The following is a 20,010-nucleotide window of genomic DNA, read 5'->3' as shown; positions in this document are numbered from 1 at the left end:
GCCTTCAAAGGCATCCCACGCTGCACCGCACAGACAGCCAAGTTACTGCGAAAGGCGTTTACAGACAGGAAGTGCTCTGACCCCTTGGGCTCATCTGCCACCGCTGCCGGGTCTTATTGATCCGAGCATCTCATCAATACCTTAATAGACTGAGAGCGGAATTTACTTGAGGGAGTAACAGGACTTCAGGCCACAGACTCATCCTGCGTGAATCCTTGCATCTGTCAACATGGATGGCAGGAGTGTGCCAGACTTTTTCCCCTCTCCGCATAACAGCATGGAGAAATGCAAAGTGCAGCTAATATGTGATTTATGTAGGCAGTACATGATTAATGTACCTCACTAGAGGGAACCAGCGGTGGTGCAATCAGCTCTAGGCAATGGACTCTAATATGCCATTAACATTTTTATGGCACTGAATTAACGTGGTTTTATAGCATATGAATGCTAAACTGTGCCTTAATGAAATGTTTTTATTTGTAATTTTAGAGACTTTATGTGGCTTCCTCAAGTTTTACTTCCTACTGCTCCTGATGGCAAATCGCAGCACTCATGTGCATTACAGCACGCCTAGCTGAAAGCATAATCAATCCATCAGTGTTTAAATGTAAACATACCGTACGTGTTCTGAGACTAAATCAAAATGCACCATCCCTTTCTATGACATCTCATAACAAGTCTATGATATGATGCATGACGCAATATAACAGTTATATACTGATAGACAAAGATAAACCATATTCATGTTTATGGATTAGGAAGTCAAGTGTTCATAACACTTGGAAACACTCCTAAGCCTAGATTTACATTGTGTAAAAACCACATTATATAGCCCTAACTCAATAGCTAATACAATACAGTTTGATTGACAGAGGGGAGTTTCAAAAAGGGAGAGAGCAGGATGTAGGTCAGTCTGCCTCAGGATCAGTCAGAAGTTGCTGATTGCACGCCTCTGTCCTGAATTGTGCAACGTAACCAGGTTAGATGGAATGCAGCTGATATGGCCGTGCAGCTGTGTGGCGTGGGGAGATAGATAGGCTGGGGTGTTGGGCACAGCCTGGAGAAACCCGGCCGCAAATGCGGGGCACCTTACAGCTGCAGCTAGCAGATATGGAACCGCAGCTGTCTGCAGGCACGAAGAGAAGGGACACAGTGCGCTAATGAAACACACACACACAGGCACACACACCCACACACAAACACACACACACAGACACAGGCACACACACACACAGGCACACACACCCACACACAAACACACACACACACACACACACAAACAGGCACACACACAGGCGTACACACACACACAGGCACACACACACACACACACACACACACACAAACAGGCACACACACAGGCGTACACACACACACAGGCACACACACCCACACACAAACACACACACAGACACACACACACAGGCACTCACACACACACACACACACACACACACACCTCAAAAACTCATGCCGTCAGCCCCACAGAATTAAGTGGAGCAAGTGGCTGTAAAGATAAACCCTACATGAATCTGTGTGGCCTGAGTACCACTGGGGGAGATAACGGCAGCCTGGTGAGCCGCTGCCTCTACCATGCAGGGCCACGGGCTTCTGTTTTGCTGGGCGGGCATCGCTTGAGTGCTCAAAAAGGTGCAGTCAGAATAATAACAACACTGCGTCAACTTTATCTTTGTGTGCACGGAATCAATTTGCGTTTTCGCAAAAGAAAAAAAAAAAACAACAACATCCAGTGTCCGGAATAAAAAAGGAACGCTCAGCCGAGAAGTGGCATTAAGTCCCGGAAGGTAATTTCAAATGCCTGAGGCTGAGGGATTGTGACCACCTTCCCATCTCGCAAGACTGGAGCTCCTACTGCACCGCTAGAAATGTCTCATTTCAATAATATGTGTCAAACTAAAATACGACCACCAGTTTGGTACAGTAAAGATATTATGAGTACATAAATCACCCTAGACATTCAAAGGCACTATTTGAACAACTCCTGGTGCTTATGGGTCTGCTCCAATGATATGGAACTGCAGCGGAATGGCCAGGCCACCAGGGAAATATGACAGTCCCCCCCATATCTGCCCATGAACTACCAGCATCGACCAGCCCGTAACCCCAGTGAACATAAAACACTCTACGTAGCTCTTGGGGCTATTTTCGCGTTTAGGGTCCTACTGTATCCTGTCGATTTTTTTCATGTGAGGTAGTTCAGGACATATCTGACCAATTTTCTCACTCAGTTCAACACATAAACGTATTGTTTTACATGTTAACTCAGGTCTGTGACCATGTGAAATAGTAGCATGTGGTTGAAAATAATACTGTACACATATGACCAGTTTTTTTTCTCCCTCCACAGCTGCACCCTGCTGAAGGAACCCTAGAGCACATTCTTCTGATCTTGGCTGGAAAAAGATCATAAGACGTTGGGGACGGTTGGGGACAGTTGGGGATGACTATGGACATGGTTGGTTTCTGTACATGGACTGTGATGGGAGAGCGGGGGTTGAGACCGATCCTTCAGGCTCGGTGAGATAAGCGGACCAGATGAACTGATAAGCTCACCCTAAACTCTCGAGGCTCCACTCAAGTAAAGGGGGATGACACCAAACAAACATCCATCCAAAATAGTTACCCATTTTCACAGATGATTAGATGAAGGAAATGGAATTACTAAAGGTCAACAGGCATGTACAAAAAAAAATTTACAAATGAAAAGTTTTGGCCCTTAATTTCTAGTCTATCCTTGACTTTTTAACACAAAGCATCAATGACATCAAGAACCTTTAAACTTTTCAAGGTGTGAATTTCTAAAAAAAAAAAATCTGTCATCATGGGTTGTTTTACTTCCAAATCAAAAAGAAAAAACACTCTCACGTCCTCTGACACAATCACACTTGAGTTTGGGAGCTGTATGCAGTGCTCACTGGAATCCGGCTGAGCTCTGCACTGGGAAAGCAGTGCCATGATGAGCGAGCTCACAGACTCAAGTTTAGAGGGAATTAGATTAGGGGAGCAGCTGGAGATGAGCTGTGTGTTTGCGCTCTGCGGGAGGCAGTGAAACGTCGTGTCTTCAGTGCCGTATCTCTAATGAATCAGAGACTCCTGTGATCAGAGCCATACCCTGTTCCTCAGCACTTGGCCGCTGCTTCGGCCGGCCGGGGCTAAATACACAATCAAGCACCCGGCACACCTGAGCTGACCAGAGGAAAGCCGCAATAGGCTCTCCTTTAATCTCCCAATCACGGTATCACTGCCTCCATTCACTCGCCTGACGGACACTGGGTAAACACTGGTGATGGCCGTACTGATTACATCCACACATCCTTAAAGCCTTGGGGTTTCAGTCATTATGCCTACAAAATTCTACATCAAAAACAAGCCAGTTTGTCACTTAGAGACCCTGTAAACTGTTAAAAAATAAGTGTAGAAGACTATATTTTAACCTTATTAACTTTTCAGCATGCCCCTAAACATGCACTGCAGCTCCCTAATTTGCAGGTGAAAGTAAAGGTGAAGAGGTCATAGGTGAAGTGATCAGAGGTTATGTTTTTCAGCACTGGCAAACGCACAGGTACTACTGCCGGCGGACCCTGGGCCAAACATGCCTTTCCGACCCCCACTGTTATTTGAGGATCGGGGGAATGATTGCAGTGCCCCGTAACGAGGCTCTTAATTTACATGCACGTCCTGACGTTCAAAGTTTCAGCAAACAGCGCATTAAAAGTCATTTGCATTGGATAAACACTATTTGCATAATGCGAGACAGTGTGCACACACGCACGCACGCACGCACACACACACATAGAGAGAAACACATACACACACATTCACAAAGACGCGGCGCCTCGGTCCCTGTCAGAGCGGCTGTCATGCAACAGCCAGAGCGGGTCTCATTACGGGGGGACAGGAGCGGCAGAGGATGCACGAGTCCTATGATCACAATAATAAGCCCCGGGAGTCGGGCGGGGTCACGGCAACCCCCCACTGAAGGCCATTGATCTGCCTCTTAGGTAGTAATTGGGAGCTTTGTTAGGAGAGACGGTGGGGGGGAGGGGTGGGGGGTCCACAATTTCCCAGCACTGGTGCTCACCATGGGGAGACTTAAATGGCCCCTGCCTAAGGAGGGCCCCTCGGCGCTGTTTTTGCTGGGAGTTTGACACCCTGTAGAGCAGGATGTGGCACTGATGGAAAACAGTGGACAATTTTCACAAACTGGGACCCTTGGTGACAGGAGCGGAGATGTGTGACGAGAATAGAAATGACAGATGAAAGAAGATCGCCTGTCAAATTTACAGTACACCTGCTGAAGCAACCGCTGAAAATGAAGTCCGAATGAAGAGCGTGGGTAGATTATTCTTGCCGTGAGTAGTCTCCGTAATTGCTGTGTTCTTGATCCTGAAGCAGCTGTTTGAAAGGCGTTCTCACCAGCAAAATGGCGCAATTAGTGTCACATCTAAAATGTCAATGTGCGCAAAAGACCTGACAACACAAAGGACTAGTAAACTCCGGATCGCCTCGTGGGCTGACAGGAAGACACTCTGGTCAATTCTGCCAACGCCACTGAGAACAATGTCCCGGGATTAGCGACGGTGGCTCCAGGCCAATCACTGATAACAAATTCACTGTACTTCATCCCTTTAAACTCATATTGTAATCTTAATTCAGGCCTCAGGAATGACACTGTGGAGAAGACAGTTAAATGTGTCTGAGATCTGAATGGGCACCTGGTTGATGAAGTACTAGGTTATGACCAAAATGGTGTCACCTCGAGTTAGAGTTAGAATTAGAGTGAAGAGCAAGCCAGCATCACCATCCCTGTTCAAAGAGAGGTAATAGAGATAGCAAACTGAATTACTCCCAAATACAAAACTCCTATTTCTTTATTGTTATTTCCATAATGTACTGTATGAAAGGGGTGTTCATCTGTCCTTTCTCACTATCTTAAATGCCTCTTAATTCCTAAATAATACAGTTACATCGATTCTATTTGCCTGTGCTGTTGAGACATCATTATTCCACTCTGAAGACATTAAAACTGCTTTAATTATAGCTGACCTGGAGAAGGTGAGGGAGTGTGGGTTGTTCTGTAGGTCTTTGATACAGAAGAAAGCAGAGAAAGAGGTCAAATACTCTACTCTAATAATAATGACCTCTACGGGCACTGCAGCCCATGTAGTCACAATTTCAATGGAGAAAAAATAACAGTGAGAGACAGTTACTTAGGAGAGGAGGCCATGATTGCAGACACTTTCCTTGCCAGAAGAGGCTATGATTGGCCATTAAAAAAGATGAAATTGTAAAACTATCAGAGGCATAACCCATCTAATTCAATGGGCTCTTCAGCTTCCTCATCTCCAGTGCTAAAGGGTCTGGGTGGAGTAACTCAGATTAAAGCCCGTGCGCTCCCCTAAACTCATACTGACATAAACCTTCATCGTCATCATCTTCATCACCGCCAGGCATGACTGAAAGGAGAAAGTGACACGCTGGTTTTGCAGAGGGTTTTGCGATGGTGCACTCCTCAAGACAACCCCCTGTGGTGTGTGATTGTTCATGATTATACGGTAGAAAGAAAAGAAAGGAAAAAAAAAACAGACTAACACTCAGCTGAAGCATGGAGATCCTATTAGATATGAAGTCTGTTTATGCATTTCTTCAGGGAAAGAGGAGCCTTGATCTCTCGAGGGTGAGAATACATTACTCGAATCTATTCCTTCTGTAGAGAAGATGTTCATCAATTTGGCAGAATGTGAATGGTTATGAGAATCCGATCATATCTCAAGGTATAAAAGGGTAGAAGGAAATCGCTCAGGGACAGGCTCGAATCTTCCCTCTGTATTGTGTGATTATTGAGCCTTATTTGAGCAATATTACTTCAACCACAACTACTATCGGCACAGTGTCATATGGCGATATGATACTGTTAAGAACAATGCCGCAATACACAGTCATATTTCTACCTCATTCTACACAGAATACATTATTCACTACATAATGCACTGACCATGGTGTATTCTTCCTCATTTAAACCAAGCATCACAGCAGTTTCTACATTTTCAGCAGCAGATGAATAATACATGCTGTAAAACCAGAGCATATATCATTACAGAGTAATGAGTGTCACTATAATTAATGGCTCTCTCACCATGGGCCAGCCAAAGATGATACAGGTTATGTCCAACTGCATTAATGAGCAGTTTATTAATGAGAGCGCAAGCGGCTACACAAAGATTACCATCTTTGTGTGTCCACCACAACACAATTCACACATCTCACTGTCCCTGCATAAATTAGTTCCCTTTTTTGTCCCCGTGGGGTGTAATATTTCTGTTATGTTGGAAATATGGTGCATCTCATACATTGTTTGGTGCCAGCTCTACTGAATTCTATAGCACCGATATTTTCTCTTTGCTTCCTTGCTCTGACATCTAATATGAGGAACATGAGCTGATTAAAGCAAAGCAACAAGAGCTGGTCTCCATAAATCAAAGTAGGATTTCAACCAGATACATTCTTCACCCATTTTAATTGGTATTTTGAGAGGGTAAACACTCTCAGGAAACATGCTGCTTTTTGCCCTTAACAGTTCATTTCCATGGTAAATGGTATCATGAGACAACAGCACGCTTGGATGCTTTTGGTCTCAATTAGAAGGTATTTTTGGATTTGTTTGCAGTCTTGTCTTAATGCATTGAACTGTACGTGTCACGTAACTAATTGTGATTAAGATTAATTCCGAGGTCTGGGCCGCATATTTAAAGTAGCAGAAATGTCTAACAGCAAACAAAAACAGAGAAGAAACACAAAAACGACTTCATTTGTAGATGAACAGAGTGCAATGCAGGGCATCTCTGACATGTTTGCCTCAGCTGGCTATTGATAAAACTGCTTTCCAAGGTAATTATCAATCATCGTACACACACACTACTGCAGCCGAATGTGCAAATAACCTGGCAGAGCACATTTGATAATGCCAATACAAATGCAAACAGCACAAATAAATCTCGATGCAAACCTGGCACAGGTGCTGAATGAGGGCAAGCACCACATGCTAATCTTTGTAAACAGCACATTATGACAATGAGTTAATCTATTTGGGAAGCATTGAAGAGTAATGAGGCAAGCGGGAATGGAGGGGTGGGGGTGGGGGTTGGAGTGGGGGGGTCCATCGATGTTAAAAAAGGGAGGCTTGCGTTTCACAGGCTCTCTCTCTCAGCGGAATACAGACTCCTGATTGCGACAGGAGCCCCCCAAGACACGTGCCAATACCGGCTGTGCATAGCCCCACCCAAGAATCTGGCTCTGTGTCTTTGCACTAACGACCCTAATGAAAGATCCTTCGCGTGAGAGCCCAATCATTTGTTTCCATTCCTGGGAGAGCCCAGCCGAGACTGCTGCAGCAATCGCTGCCACTTGCTCTTTAATTCCCCGTCAAATTTACGATCTGATTGAGTAATGGAGGCAGCCTGCCTCATGCCAAGCCCCATTGTCTGCGGCCTCCTCACAGAATCCTTATTGCCACATTAATCTATAATCGGCAATTAAACAATCAACGCTACGGAAAAAGATAGCCGCAACCAGCCACTGCAGATACACGCCAGACGATATATCTTAATAAGGCCGACGGGAGGTCAGCAATTAGGCTGGGTTTGTCATTGAGCCTAGTTCAGGGAAAGGTTACCCCTGGAAATAACAGGAGAAACTGAGCAGACAGACATCTGTACACCTATTAAGTTCCCTCTGCCAAGTGAGAGGATAACGGGGAAAGCTGGAGAGGTCCTCTGGTGGAACAGGTCTCCGAGCAACATGCGCGGAGTCTGCCGTCTCCAACGTGAGGAGATTACACACCGCTGGTGGCAGATGCTTCACTGGAAGGCCGCTCTGCCAAGCTTGAGCGGGCAGGACCGTCGTTTCCCGGGCAGTTCGGGGGCCCATCTCTCGTCTTCCCTGCCACTTGCTCACAATCTCGCAGAGAGCTGTTCCTGCGGACGCCGCAGCCAGGTAGACCGGGGTCGTCTGCAGAGGTTCATCCATTCTGCGGCTTAGGGGGGAAGCGATTAGATCCGTTTATAAGAAAGGCAGTGTCTGGCAGGGACGCGCACTCCATGTGGAGCCAATGTAACACTAGACTCAGACCAAATGGCCCCGGCGATTGGAAAGCAGGGGGGCATCTGTTCCAAATTCACCCGGCGTTTTATAATTAGATGAGCGCAATTGCTTGGGAGCAAAGCGTCTGTTCCCGTGGAAGTTTTAGATAACGTTTCCGAGCGACGGCATGGGGCGGGGGGCCCAGAAATCAAAACCATTAGCGAACCCAATAAAAATATTAACCACATTACCATTGCACATTAGAGCATGTATGGCTTAATGCTTCAGCAACTGCGAATAGTGCGGATAACAGAACCTGCTTTGGCACGAAACAGCAGTGGAAATATTTATCACGCACAATGCACAGATATTGCAAAAGGATATATTCCAATGCAATCTGACACTCTCAACCCTGTCATTAATTATCATTCCAACCATTCGCAGTTGCTTCGCTCCTTAATGATTAATTCAATATGGACATAATTAACTAATCAGTCTTAGCTGTAACAGGATAACTGTTTATTAATGCCTGCTAGCATACAACTGGACGAATCATCAGGCCCCGCTCTAACAGAGGCTTTGTCTGGGGTGTGGCCCCTGACAGATATCTTTGGCTCATCCGACAACGGTTACAGCAGCTTGGCACATCTTTCACCGTGCAGATGGGCCGTGTGCTACTCGCCGTATAATGGCACACAGTGTGCGGCCTCAACCTGTTAATGGCCATTAAAACCCATTGGTTAAGAGGGAAAGGCGACACCTTGCCTGCCATAATTAGATCTCAGATGAGCACACCTGTTCCCCCAGCATGCTCCCAGCTTCCACGGCCATAACGGAAGCCGTGGTCAAGCATGGCTGGCTCAAAGGGTCGGGGCTTGTGCCGATTTGTGTAGTGTGAAAAGGACTGATTTGCCCAAAAAATCCCCTGACAAGAGGACAGTAAATTCCCCTGTCATAAACCTACTGTATGGGCCTGTGCAAGAAAATGATTTGGAAAGACTTTCTTGGATGTGTCACAGATTTACAAATCAGCCTTGAATTGTGCTTGGTAAATTCAGCAAGCAGCACAACACATTCTTTTCTAACACTTCTTAAGGCAAGTGTTCCAGTGAACTTCAACATGTAAGCCAACCAGCTGTAAAACTGTAGCAGAGGGAACTGGTAACCATATTCTACAAAATAAAGTTCTTTAATGACAAGTGCTAGTCATTGAGTACCATGCTGTATTCTGGCCCGCATGACAGAGTTTGTTATGTGTAGCATAGAGTGGAACAGAAAAAGCCACTCTATCCTAGGGAGGACACAAAAACAGAAGCTCTCCCTATTATCAATCAGGCTGGCAGTACACTCAGCTGGGCAGGCATACTGTGATAGACTAGCACAAGTGGAGATGTTTCTCTTTGTATGGAGATCCCCCCCCCCTTACATACCCCAACCAATGTGTCACTGGAGACTGGAGAGATCTATCGGCTAATAGAATCCCTGCTCCCTTTGGTCCTCCTCAGACGGCGACCTGCTTGGTTTACCACAGACGACCTGACATGATGGATGTCAGCCTTCAGGGGGAAAAGATCTGCAGTGCGGGGAAAACACTACTCATGTCCTCGGGCCGATCTTTCTAAAAACAGGTTCTCTATTGATCCGTGTGCCCCCTCCACCTCCAGGCTATCCTGCAATAACTTCTCTGCTCAGCATGGTCTCCAAATCAAAAGATAATTCTCCTCTGGGTTTGCAGGTACCAAGTCTGCAATCCAGCCACCCCAGACCATCAAACATGAGATCACAATAGTACAGGTCAGCAATATTGAGGACTGCTATCAAAACACCACAGATCAGCAATACAAAGAGCATCTGTCATTCTAACACAGATTAACCAAACACAATTAACAATACTGAGTTGTGCTATCACACTCCCACATACTAACAAAACTGTGATCTGCTATTATAACACCACAGGTAAAGAAACTGAGATCTGTTATCACACACCCAATGAGAAAAACTGAGACAACAACACATCTTCAATAGTGTTGTCCTTACAGGTAATTTTGGGGCAACAATATCAATACCACTGTGAACTGCAGTCATATGGCAGTTTCTGTGACGGTCTCGGTTTTTGCTGTGTGTGAGATAATAAATATGAAATTTTGACTTCAGGCCTTATCAGAACTACATCCACAACAAAGCCAAAACTCTACTGCACTTCAGAGTTATTTCAGAGCAATATGTTCCTCCTTTATATTCCAGGTCCAGACAGACCTCTCCTTAGGCAGACAGCTACTGGAGGGGAAGGGACACCGATGGTGATGTGGGGCATGGTTACTGATGAGTGGAGTGGCATGGGGTGAAACTAATCGCCTTCAACTGAACACTCCCAGGCACTCAACAGTGCGAGCTCCTTTCACAGCTCATGTCAGCCAAGAGCAACTGAAGAAACCATCATATCACGTAAACAACATTTTTGTCACATTGCAAACCGTGCACATAAGCGTCTGTGCTTGTTACAACAGACATCTGCAAGTCTTCTATAAAACAGAGCGACACCAAAGGAACACATAGGCTAGCTATAATCAAGAATTTTTTTTTTTTTATAAATGAGACTTGCCAAGAGACAATAGGGTGCAAAAAGCTATTAATAAAAATGTAGGAGTCAGGGAAGAGGCACCAGTTGGGAAGTGATCCCGCGAACGGATCATATCCTGACACTGAATGGGGAGGGGGCTGGGAGCGCCGATCTGGTGGGTGGGAGTAGCAGGTCTTTACTATCCCGTGGGTAAAGATTAGGCTGTGCTTTGGCTACTGATACCCTCGGACTGGCAAGAGTAAATGATGAGATTCTCTTATCAACAGGGCCTGGATCTGCTTACAATATGTGCATATTACGCCTTTCCTCAATATGCCCATCATTATTACATTTAGCCGCTGAAATTTTCACTGTCAGTCATACAGAAACAGCAATTTTCCATCAGGCTTGGAGGAAAACCTTATCTAGTTAAACAACAAATCAATAACATTCAAGCACAGCATTTGGCAAGACAAAAAATAAGAAAGGATACATCATACATGTATACAAAGATGTTTATTTGGAGCACTGTAATTAAATTGGATGTTAGGTCACATAGTTCACCTTCCAAGTGCCATAGGCTGTGTCAATAGATTTTTTAATTGGAATAAATTACATTGACAGCAAATATGGGTCAGTGGGAGCTGCCCTTGCATCGACAAGGAATCAATTACATTTCACAGGATCTATTATACTCAAAAGTATTCATAATAGGACCATCAACATAGAAACTGTGTAACAATGTCACAGTGACAAGACTTTACCTGCAAATCTCTTCAAGCTGTACTATATTTTCCCTCTGATATTTAGATAACTCCTATAAATATCAGTACTACCGTACAAACAACTACTACTGCAGTCAATATATGCAGCACTATGACTAAAACGATCACGCTACTGTAGTGCCGCTAATAGTAACCAATAACCACTCTCACGTCTAGACTGCATTGTGAAGTGGAGCCTTCAGCAGTGCTGTAATGCTAATGACTTCCCCTGGCTGGCTTTGTTGGTTATTCATTACGCTCCTTATCGTCTCCTCCCCGGGCTCGGCGATCCGGGGCTGGGAGCACGGAGTTGTCACCCGCGTCTTATCAGAGCGGGCCCAGAGTGTGTCCGGTGACCTGTGGAGTGACAGGCCGCGCTCCTGTCTCACCGGCCCCCTTTGTGTCCCCCGCTGCCCCCATGGCCCCCAAGCCCTTCTCCAGCATCGCTCATTCTACATACACACACACACACCCAACACACACACACACACACACACCCCCACCCTTGCCCACAGCTCTTTCCCATCTCTTTGATAGACTGGAGGACTGTGTGGTGTATGTGCATGTGTGTGCATATGTGTGTGTGTGTGTGTGTGTGTGTGTGTGTGTGTGTGTGTGTTTGTGTGTGTGTGTGTGTGTGTGCGTGTGTGTATGTGTATGTGTTTGTGTGCTTCACGTGAGGGCCCTGTGGCTTCTCACCTCCTCTATCAACTGAGAATCACACGGCCAGCCCCATTCTGACACGCACCTTATTTTTCAAAATGTCACCTCTGATACTAAAGGCAGATATGTTCAAGGGGAGGCCCGCTGAGTAACTGCACACGCTGTAATTGAATGGTGCAGATAAAGGGGGAATTTGTCAATGCTGTCTGACGCGCACGGGTCTTCATCCGTCCATCTGACCGCCGGCCACATGAATAAAAGGCATTTACGACAGCTATGATTCACACAGAAGTAGAAACACAACACCGGATAGCCCGAAACTAAGTACTGCGTTGCTCACTGTCATCAGGGATTCTGCACCTTCAAATGGTGTGATAAGCACCTTGTAATTACAATCGCTTGCCTCAGTGAGCCTCAGAGCTGTGATGAAGGAGCTCAGATACAGAGATTCTGTATAATGACTGACAGTGATACATCCCACACTCCTATTGGGACCTGTTCTCATGTAGCATCAGTCCCTCAGCGCGCCATAACAAGTAAAAAAAAATGTAACAAGTCATTAGGATTTGCATCCAGTGGCAACACACAGACACAGACGTAAGATACAGTGTTTAATCAATGAGAAAGGCAAACAAAGCTTTCACTACACAATTACCAATCAAGCCTTCTACTACCACAAACATTCAGTGAATCCCTACAAGAGACAACAGTTTTACCTCAGGCTACTAGTGACCTGAGATCACACATGCTTGCACAGAACTGATTCGTCAGGTGCGAGCTGTTCTCTGGTGGGACACAAATGCTGTTTTACTTAAATCTGCTTGGGGGAAAAAAAAGTACATTTGACACTTGCCCATTTTAATTGGACCAGAAGATGTCTTCTTTACCAACAATGATGCATTAATGAGCAATCCGTCTGCCTCTGTAAATGCAGCTAATCAGCCAAGTCGCACACTGCCACAGACGGACAGCCTCGCATGTGATTTCATGGATCTTTGTCACTTTGTTTTATTCAATGTTCAAAGTCCAAAGCCAAGCTGTTAGAGGGGAGGTGACACCCCGAGAGAATGGTGCCATGCATATATTAACCAGACAGGCTCTGAGCTGCCTCACAAAAGCCTCCAATGTCCTACCCTGACACGTGTGAATATACAATACTTGTGGAGTCCCCTATTGCATTTGAATGACTTATATAATGACATAGTATAATAATTAATATATGGTACAAAAAAATACAACCTTTTCAAATTTTCTTTTAAATTTTAAGACAAGGACAATGACTAGGTCGTCTGTGAAAACAGATGACCAATATGTCCTTGCATCTGTCCGCTATGCCCCCTATGTATAGATTCTATTTAATGTACTGTAGGACTATTGTAACCTGAGATGGAGAGTCATGTGACAGGAGTCCCATGATGACTGCAAATGACATAGTGATACTAGTACAGGCTAATTTATATCCTAATTTCCTGCTGCAGCACTCTAAGTTGATCAAACTGGATACAACAAACTATATGGAGGCAACAAATAACGCGTCTCCTAGTGAGTAATTATGATGTCGTGGTGATGTCATCCCAGCAACAATGATGTCATGGTAATGGTATCACCTATTTTAAGGAAGCAATACAGACACCATAACCAAATCAAATACATTACCCACGCCGTTTATAAAGAATGGACTTGATTTAGGAAGGCAGCTTTATGCAAAATGGGATTCTGTTCTCTCTGTGACGGGCTGTCTGTGAATATAAGCAGCAGAGACATAGAGGAGGCAGCTCCGAAACTCATTTTGACCGTGAGTCTGGGGCTAGGGGGATTGATGTGTGGATGGAAAGGTCAGTCTAACATTCATTGGCATAAAAAAAGTGGAAAAGGAAAAAGGTCAATTCATCAATTCCCTGTTAAATCATCAGATCCCATCATGAAGGAGATTTAGTGGACTGACTGATAAAACACAATGCGAGTATATTGCAGCTATCGGTGGAGTGATCTTATTTTAGAGTCTTTACATAACCACCTTCGTGCAGCAGAACAAAGGAAGGTCTTTGGTTCAAAGCTGAATTCCCAAACGGGTGTGACTCAGTACTGTATACTAGTATGTGCTGTAAATATGTGTATAAAGTGTGTATACTGTTTATGCACAGTACACTGCATAGAACCCTGATTACATTCCAGTGTCCAATAATTGATCAGTCAATGATTGTTATTAGACTAGAGTGGGTGAAAATGACTGTGACTTTTTATCAGTCTGTAAACTGATAAAATGGGAAAAATATCAAGTCAACACACATAATACGATTTTCCACATTTGGAAATCATAAATGGCCCCAATGTGACTTCAAAACAAAGAGACGTGTTTTTCATTGCAGTCAAAGGCAGCGCATTGTCAGACCCTGATCCTGATTAAAACCCAGAGGCTCAAAGACGTTGTGAACTGAATCTTTATGATGGAAAAGACTTGACTGTAAATGTGCTGTCGTTCCATTTTAGAAATCGTTTCAAAGCCTATATTATATCTCAGGGTAATCTTCCTGGTGGACACAGGATCAATCAAACAACACATTCTTCTTTTTTCCCCCCTTTGTTCTCTCCTATCAATTTTAATGGGTGAAAACCATCATTCACAAAAATGTAATGGGACTAGAAGATGGATGAGTACATTGGTAGCTAACAGTCAGGAGATAGAGCGAGCTCCAGTGGGGCTGACATGGGCAGCACAGGGTTCAGTCGTGTCATTCTACTGAAAGCCATTCCTCACGCGCACACACGCACACACGCACACACACACACACACACACACACGCACACACACACACACACACGCACACACACACACACACACGCACACACGCACACACGCACACACACACACACACACACACACACACACACACACACGCACACACACACACACACACACACACACACACACACACACACACACGCACGCACACACACGCACGCACGCACGCACGCACGCACGCACACACACACACACACACACACAGAGAGAGAGAGAGAGAGAGACAGAGAGAGAGAGAGAGAGAGAGAGAGAGAGAGAGAGAGAGAGAGAGAGAGAGAGAGGAATATTATCCTATCTTTTACAAGGCGTGCCATGCATTGGCTGCCCTCTCAAAACGTTTTCCACAAAGCTGGAGTCCCCGAACTGCACAGTGTCCTCATACATGATACTGTGAGATGGCTTGGGGAACCAGGGTGCAGGTGGTTCCCATATGGCCGACAGTGTTTGGCCATATAACATCAGACCGCTGTGCACTGTGCCATCTTCCCTGAGCTCCAGGGCAGCGGAGAAGGCACTGCCCTGAGCAGAGAGTGCCTCTCCCCTGTGCTGTCCACGGATTTGCATGCTGCACTGTGACTGGGCATCTGCTTTCAGCAGCAGGGCAGTATTCAACAGAACTCAACTCCTGGGAATCAGCCCTCACTGCAGGCGAAAATGAATTACTGGTCTGGCTCATTTGAGCTCTGTTGTTTTTTCTTATCAAAGATTTCAACAAAGCACCCCAAATTAAGACCATGTTCACTGCTGACAAAAAGATTCTGTGTATACCATATAAAATAACAATTATATTAATGCCTTGTTTTATCAAGGCATTAGAATTATTCTCAGAATGCTTTAATTTGATTTTGTTGCTAACTCAGGACCAATGGAAGAGGAGCCAGTCTACAGCAGATTCTTCATTTCAGCTCTGTTGACTGCTGGGAAGTCAGCGTGAAGTGCTGAAATGCGTACTCCACCGCTCCTCGCTCAATCAAGCGTGGCTTAGATGGGGGAGCATTACAGAATATAAATTTGCTCCATTTTTTATTTATCAGTCAATTATCAGCAGGGGCTGGGGGCTCATTGGCCTGTCTGCCACCCATTCATTTCCTGAGCCCGCCGAGTCGAACGGAGGAGCACCGATCCGCCGCTGTCTGTCACTCCTCACGCTCGGCTTGCTCCAAACTGCAGCAAACTGGAAACGCTCCCTGGAATGCTGGGATCGGGACATAATTTGGAAGCTCTAATGGGAGAACAAGCAATGCCAAAAAGAGATTTAAATACTGGAGAGGGGAAAAAAAGCAGCATATTAACAAAGCCTAAGTTCACTAATTCACAGTGCTGTTGGCAATCCCACCCCTGGTTCTTAGTGTAGCCTAGTGGTAACAGATGGGTACTGCACTGACCTGGGGATTGGTCAGAGTCTGAGGTATCTTAAGTCACGGGTGGGATACCTCCATCCTTCCGTTGGGTCCCTCCTCAATCAAAGGTCAAACCATGAGCCCAATGTTATTAACCAAATCCGCTGCCTCAGCACTGTTAACACTAAGTGAAGCCGACCAACTCAATCAACTCTAAATCATATTACACATGGGCAACTCAATCAATTTATTATACATTTCACTGTCTGCCAAAGTGGTAATTAGCCCAGATACACCACAGCTCTCAATGAAAGTTCTCTGATTAATCAGGGGAACCAGCAGGCACCATATGATATTCATATGGGGTAAGTCACCCACGGTCTGACTTTAAAATTGTGAATAGGCCACACTATACAGGCAGTTACAAATAACTTTTGTAAAAGGTCCAAAAAGAGGGCACATTGCATTCTCTGGATTAAGCCATTTACGCAATGTTATCATATAATATCACAGAAAATAATTTATAACTTCATATCTGCATACAGTATCTCTATTTCAGTTTCATAACCCACACACACATGGTGAGAACAGTTCCATGTCTTCAAACAGCATAAGAGCATTTTAATATGTCAATAGGGTCAGTGGTATTCTCTCCTGGGTCTCAAAAACTCTTCCTTCTTCCAGAAAAAGTAGAACACTGAGAGGTTAAAACTGCTGAGATGCATTTGTGACTGAAACTCATTAAAGGCCCTGGGGGAAAAAGAGCAGAAAAAATCCTGCCTTGGAGATTTGATAATAAATAAGAAATGTCAAGCTGGTGGGATAGCTTGGCACACCCGCTTAACAAAAGATGGGGATACTTCTGCAATGAATACCTGCTGCTGTTTGAACAAACAATAACACCAGTGTCATAAATCTCCCAGGGCTACAGGGGTCAGGCAGGCGGGCAGGGATTGTGTCAAAATTATTCCAGAGTCTGAAAAGAGGCGAGCTGTGTGGATAAGCAGCCGCCGCGGTTGGATCTTGTTCCTGGAATCGGTCCGCAGCGCTCCCCGGCCAGCTCGTCACGCTGCACGACTTAAAAGACCAATTTTCCATTTACATAAGACTAAAGACATACATAACCGGAGCGGAGCTTCGGTCTGGAAATTACACAACCCCATCGGTGAAAGAAAGAAGTCTGAGAGTTACACAACGCTGACATTAGGGGAATAAGAGAAACGAGACAGTGACAGGGAGACAGCCAGAGAGCTAGAGAGATGAAGGAGAGAGCTCATTGTTACTTGTGATTAGAAACTGTATAGCTTTGGTAATATGAACAATATAAGCATGAAGAGTCAAGGATTTTTCAGTTGAACTAATCTGAAAGGAATAGAGAGGAGAAAGTGAAAGTGAGAGATAGAAACAGAGAATGAAAAAGAGAAAGTAAGAGAGAGAAAAGAAAGTGGAAGAAACTGAGAGAGAGTGAGGGAAAGAAAAAGAAAAAGTGAGAGTGAGAGAGAGAAAGAGAGAGGGGGGAGGAGCTGAGCTATCTGAGTGCTGATGCCATAATGACTCCCTCAGTAGCGGTACAAGCAGGGTGCCCCGCTCTGCTTTCTGCGAGACTGCTGGCCACATGGACACACTGACACACTTTCGGCTGCCAGAACCGCCCGGCTGCCAGCAGCCCGACCCCCGTCTCCCTCGCCCCCCTCCCCGTAGCGCTCAGACGCTGGCTGCCGGTGGCGGAAAACCCCAGAGAGTGTGTGTGGGATTAAAGGGAAAGTTACCTGACACATTACAGAGCACAAAGAGAGGCAGCCGTTTACCGTCCCAGCTTTTTTCACTGTCAACAGGCAGCCGAGTCAAAGCAAACTGCTCCCCGCTCGCAGGGAGAGGAGAGGTGAGTGTGTGCTCTTTTGTTATTCAAGTAAAGCAAGCAAGACAGCACGGCAGAGTGCTGTGAATCCCTCTGCCTTCTGTTGCTCCATCTCCTTTTGTGGCGTCCTCTCATGAAAGCATACAGAGCTGGCCACTTTTACACCTTTCGCTCTATTGTGCGGGGCAGGAGACCTCACCGGGAGTGCCTTTGACTAACCTAACAGTCGTTCAAAAGCGCTAAGCACAACAAGTACCAATTGTATGGTAACAGTTTGTGGCATGTGGATGAGTCACCGTTGGAGGGGTATCCTAATATGATTTCCCCTGACAATGCTTGCTGTTCGAGTTGCAGTTGTTCAAGCTGCACAAAAACTCCATCACCCCTGGCAGCAATTAGCCATGCTAATCTTCCTTTTTCCTCTCTCTCTCTGCGTGTAAAGGAGACATTTTACATCTAATTAATGCACAGAATCGTTTTATAAAATAGCTAATGAGGCTGTGATCACATTAGCGTGAAAATGTTCATTAAGGCTGCTTTGGAAGGGGCCACTTGATGTGCGGAGGATCCGCCATGTAATTAGCCTGCTGCGAACCCAACAGGAGCTCCGCCGGAGCCAGCCAGCGGCGGACCACCGGAGAAGGCAGGCCCCCCTTGGGGCGCTGATCCGCGCTGATACAAGCGCAACTCCCAAACTACTGCCACAAGTCTCCGGGAAAACAAAGATACACGCACCAGTCCAGTACAAGTCAGTTACACATTGCAGATGCTATCTGGTCTTTATTTATTTCAGCCACTCTGATATGGACCCCACAAATACAATTCCCTGATAACTGATAATCACTTACTGCATCATAGTCCCCCGGACACCACATTTCTGTATATACTCTATTCAGACAAATTCATGATGCATTAACTATGTCAGTTCATACTCACTCACAAAATGTATAAAATCTTGCATATTGATGAAATTAGTACAGCAGCAGTCTTCACAGTGACACACATTAAAAAAAAATATATTTAAGCTTTAAAAACCCATTTTGGTCACGGTAAGAAGGGCACTCTCTACCCAGGCATGTTTGTGACAAAAGTAATCCATCTTCCTCACCTGAAACTGCTCACACATCCTTTGCCCAGGTGAAAAGTCACGCAGCTTCACCTATAACTGCACTCACATCCTCTGGCCAGGTGTCAATGACCCTCCTTCTTCACCTGAAACTGCCCTCACACACTTTGCCCAGGTGAAGACGACCCATCTCTTCTACCTGAAACTGCTCTCACATTCCCCACTCAGGTACGTATCAGCTTCTTCCTCTCCACACCCCACAATCCCACGCCGAACACATCAGGACCACGCGTGCCGAAAAAAGGTGACCGAGGAGACCCAGCGACTGGGGCTCCCCCGCTTACCTGTGCAATCTCATACAGCAGTTTGTAGTGCTCTTCCCTTTTCTGTAAAGTGCACAAATTGCAGCCCATTATAGTCGCGTCTAAATTCCCCCACGGCGGAAAGGCAGTGGAACAGACAGGGGTTCACCCTCCAGACTGGTGCGCTGTGTCTCATCAGTCACTCCTGCGCGGGTCTCTCACACACGCGCGCGCACACACACACACGTGGACGCATGCAGCTCCGAGCAGAGTCCGTCCCGGTGTGTACTGGATCAGCAGGAGCAACAGCAGCAGCAGCAGCAGCCAGCTCTTCTCTCTCCCCTCTTGCTATCGCACACACTGGAGCTCAGACTCCCGCTCATGGTAACACTCCCCCTCGTCTCAGGCTGAGTGCACATGACTACACAGATTCCAGCTCATGAATAATAATGAGGCCCTGCTTGATTATTCATGATGGGAGGTGTGAGAGGGGAGGGGTCTTGTGAGCAGTCGCTGTGTGTGAGATTCCCAGTGTAACGCTGGCTCATTAAGGA

The 20,010-nt window shown here is 45.7% G+C and overlaps 1 protein-coding gene across 2 annotated transcripts in view; it reads right to left on the bottom strand.

Moving 5' to 3' along the window:
* Positions 1–19,576, bottom strand: part of LOC118770327 (PDZ domain-containing RING finger protein 4-like) — a 41,055-nt gene extending 21,479 nt beyond the window's left edge. For both annotated transcript variants that reach the window (XM_036517930.1, XM_036517929.1), the window contains exon 1: positions 19,499–19,576. In XM_036517930.1, coding sequence (XP_036373823.1) covers positions 19,499–19,567 — 69 coding nt within the window. In that variant the 5' untranslated portion in view covers positions 19,568–19,576. The remainder of the gene's footprint in view (positions 1–19,498) is intronic.
* Positions 19,577–20,010: the final 434 nt, after the last annotated feature.

This window comes from Megalops cyprinoides, chromosome 23 (genome assembly GCF_013368585.1).
Source record: "Megalops cyprinoides isolate fMegCyp1 chromosome 23, fMegCyp1.pri, whole genome shotgun sequence".
NCBI lineage: Eukaryota > Metazoa > Chordata > Actinopteri > Elopiformes > Megalopidae > Megalops > Megalops cyprinoides.
The sequence above is the reverse complement of the archived record's forward strand: the minus strand, read 5'-3'. Positions and strand labels throughout refer to the sequence as shown.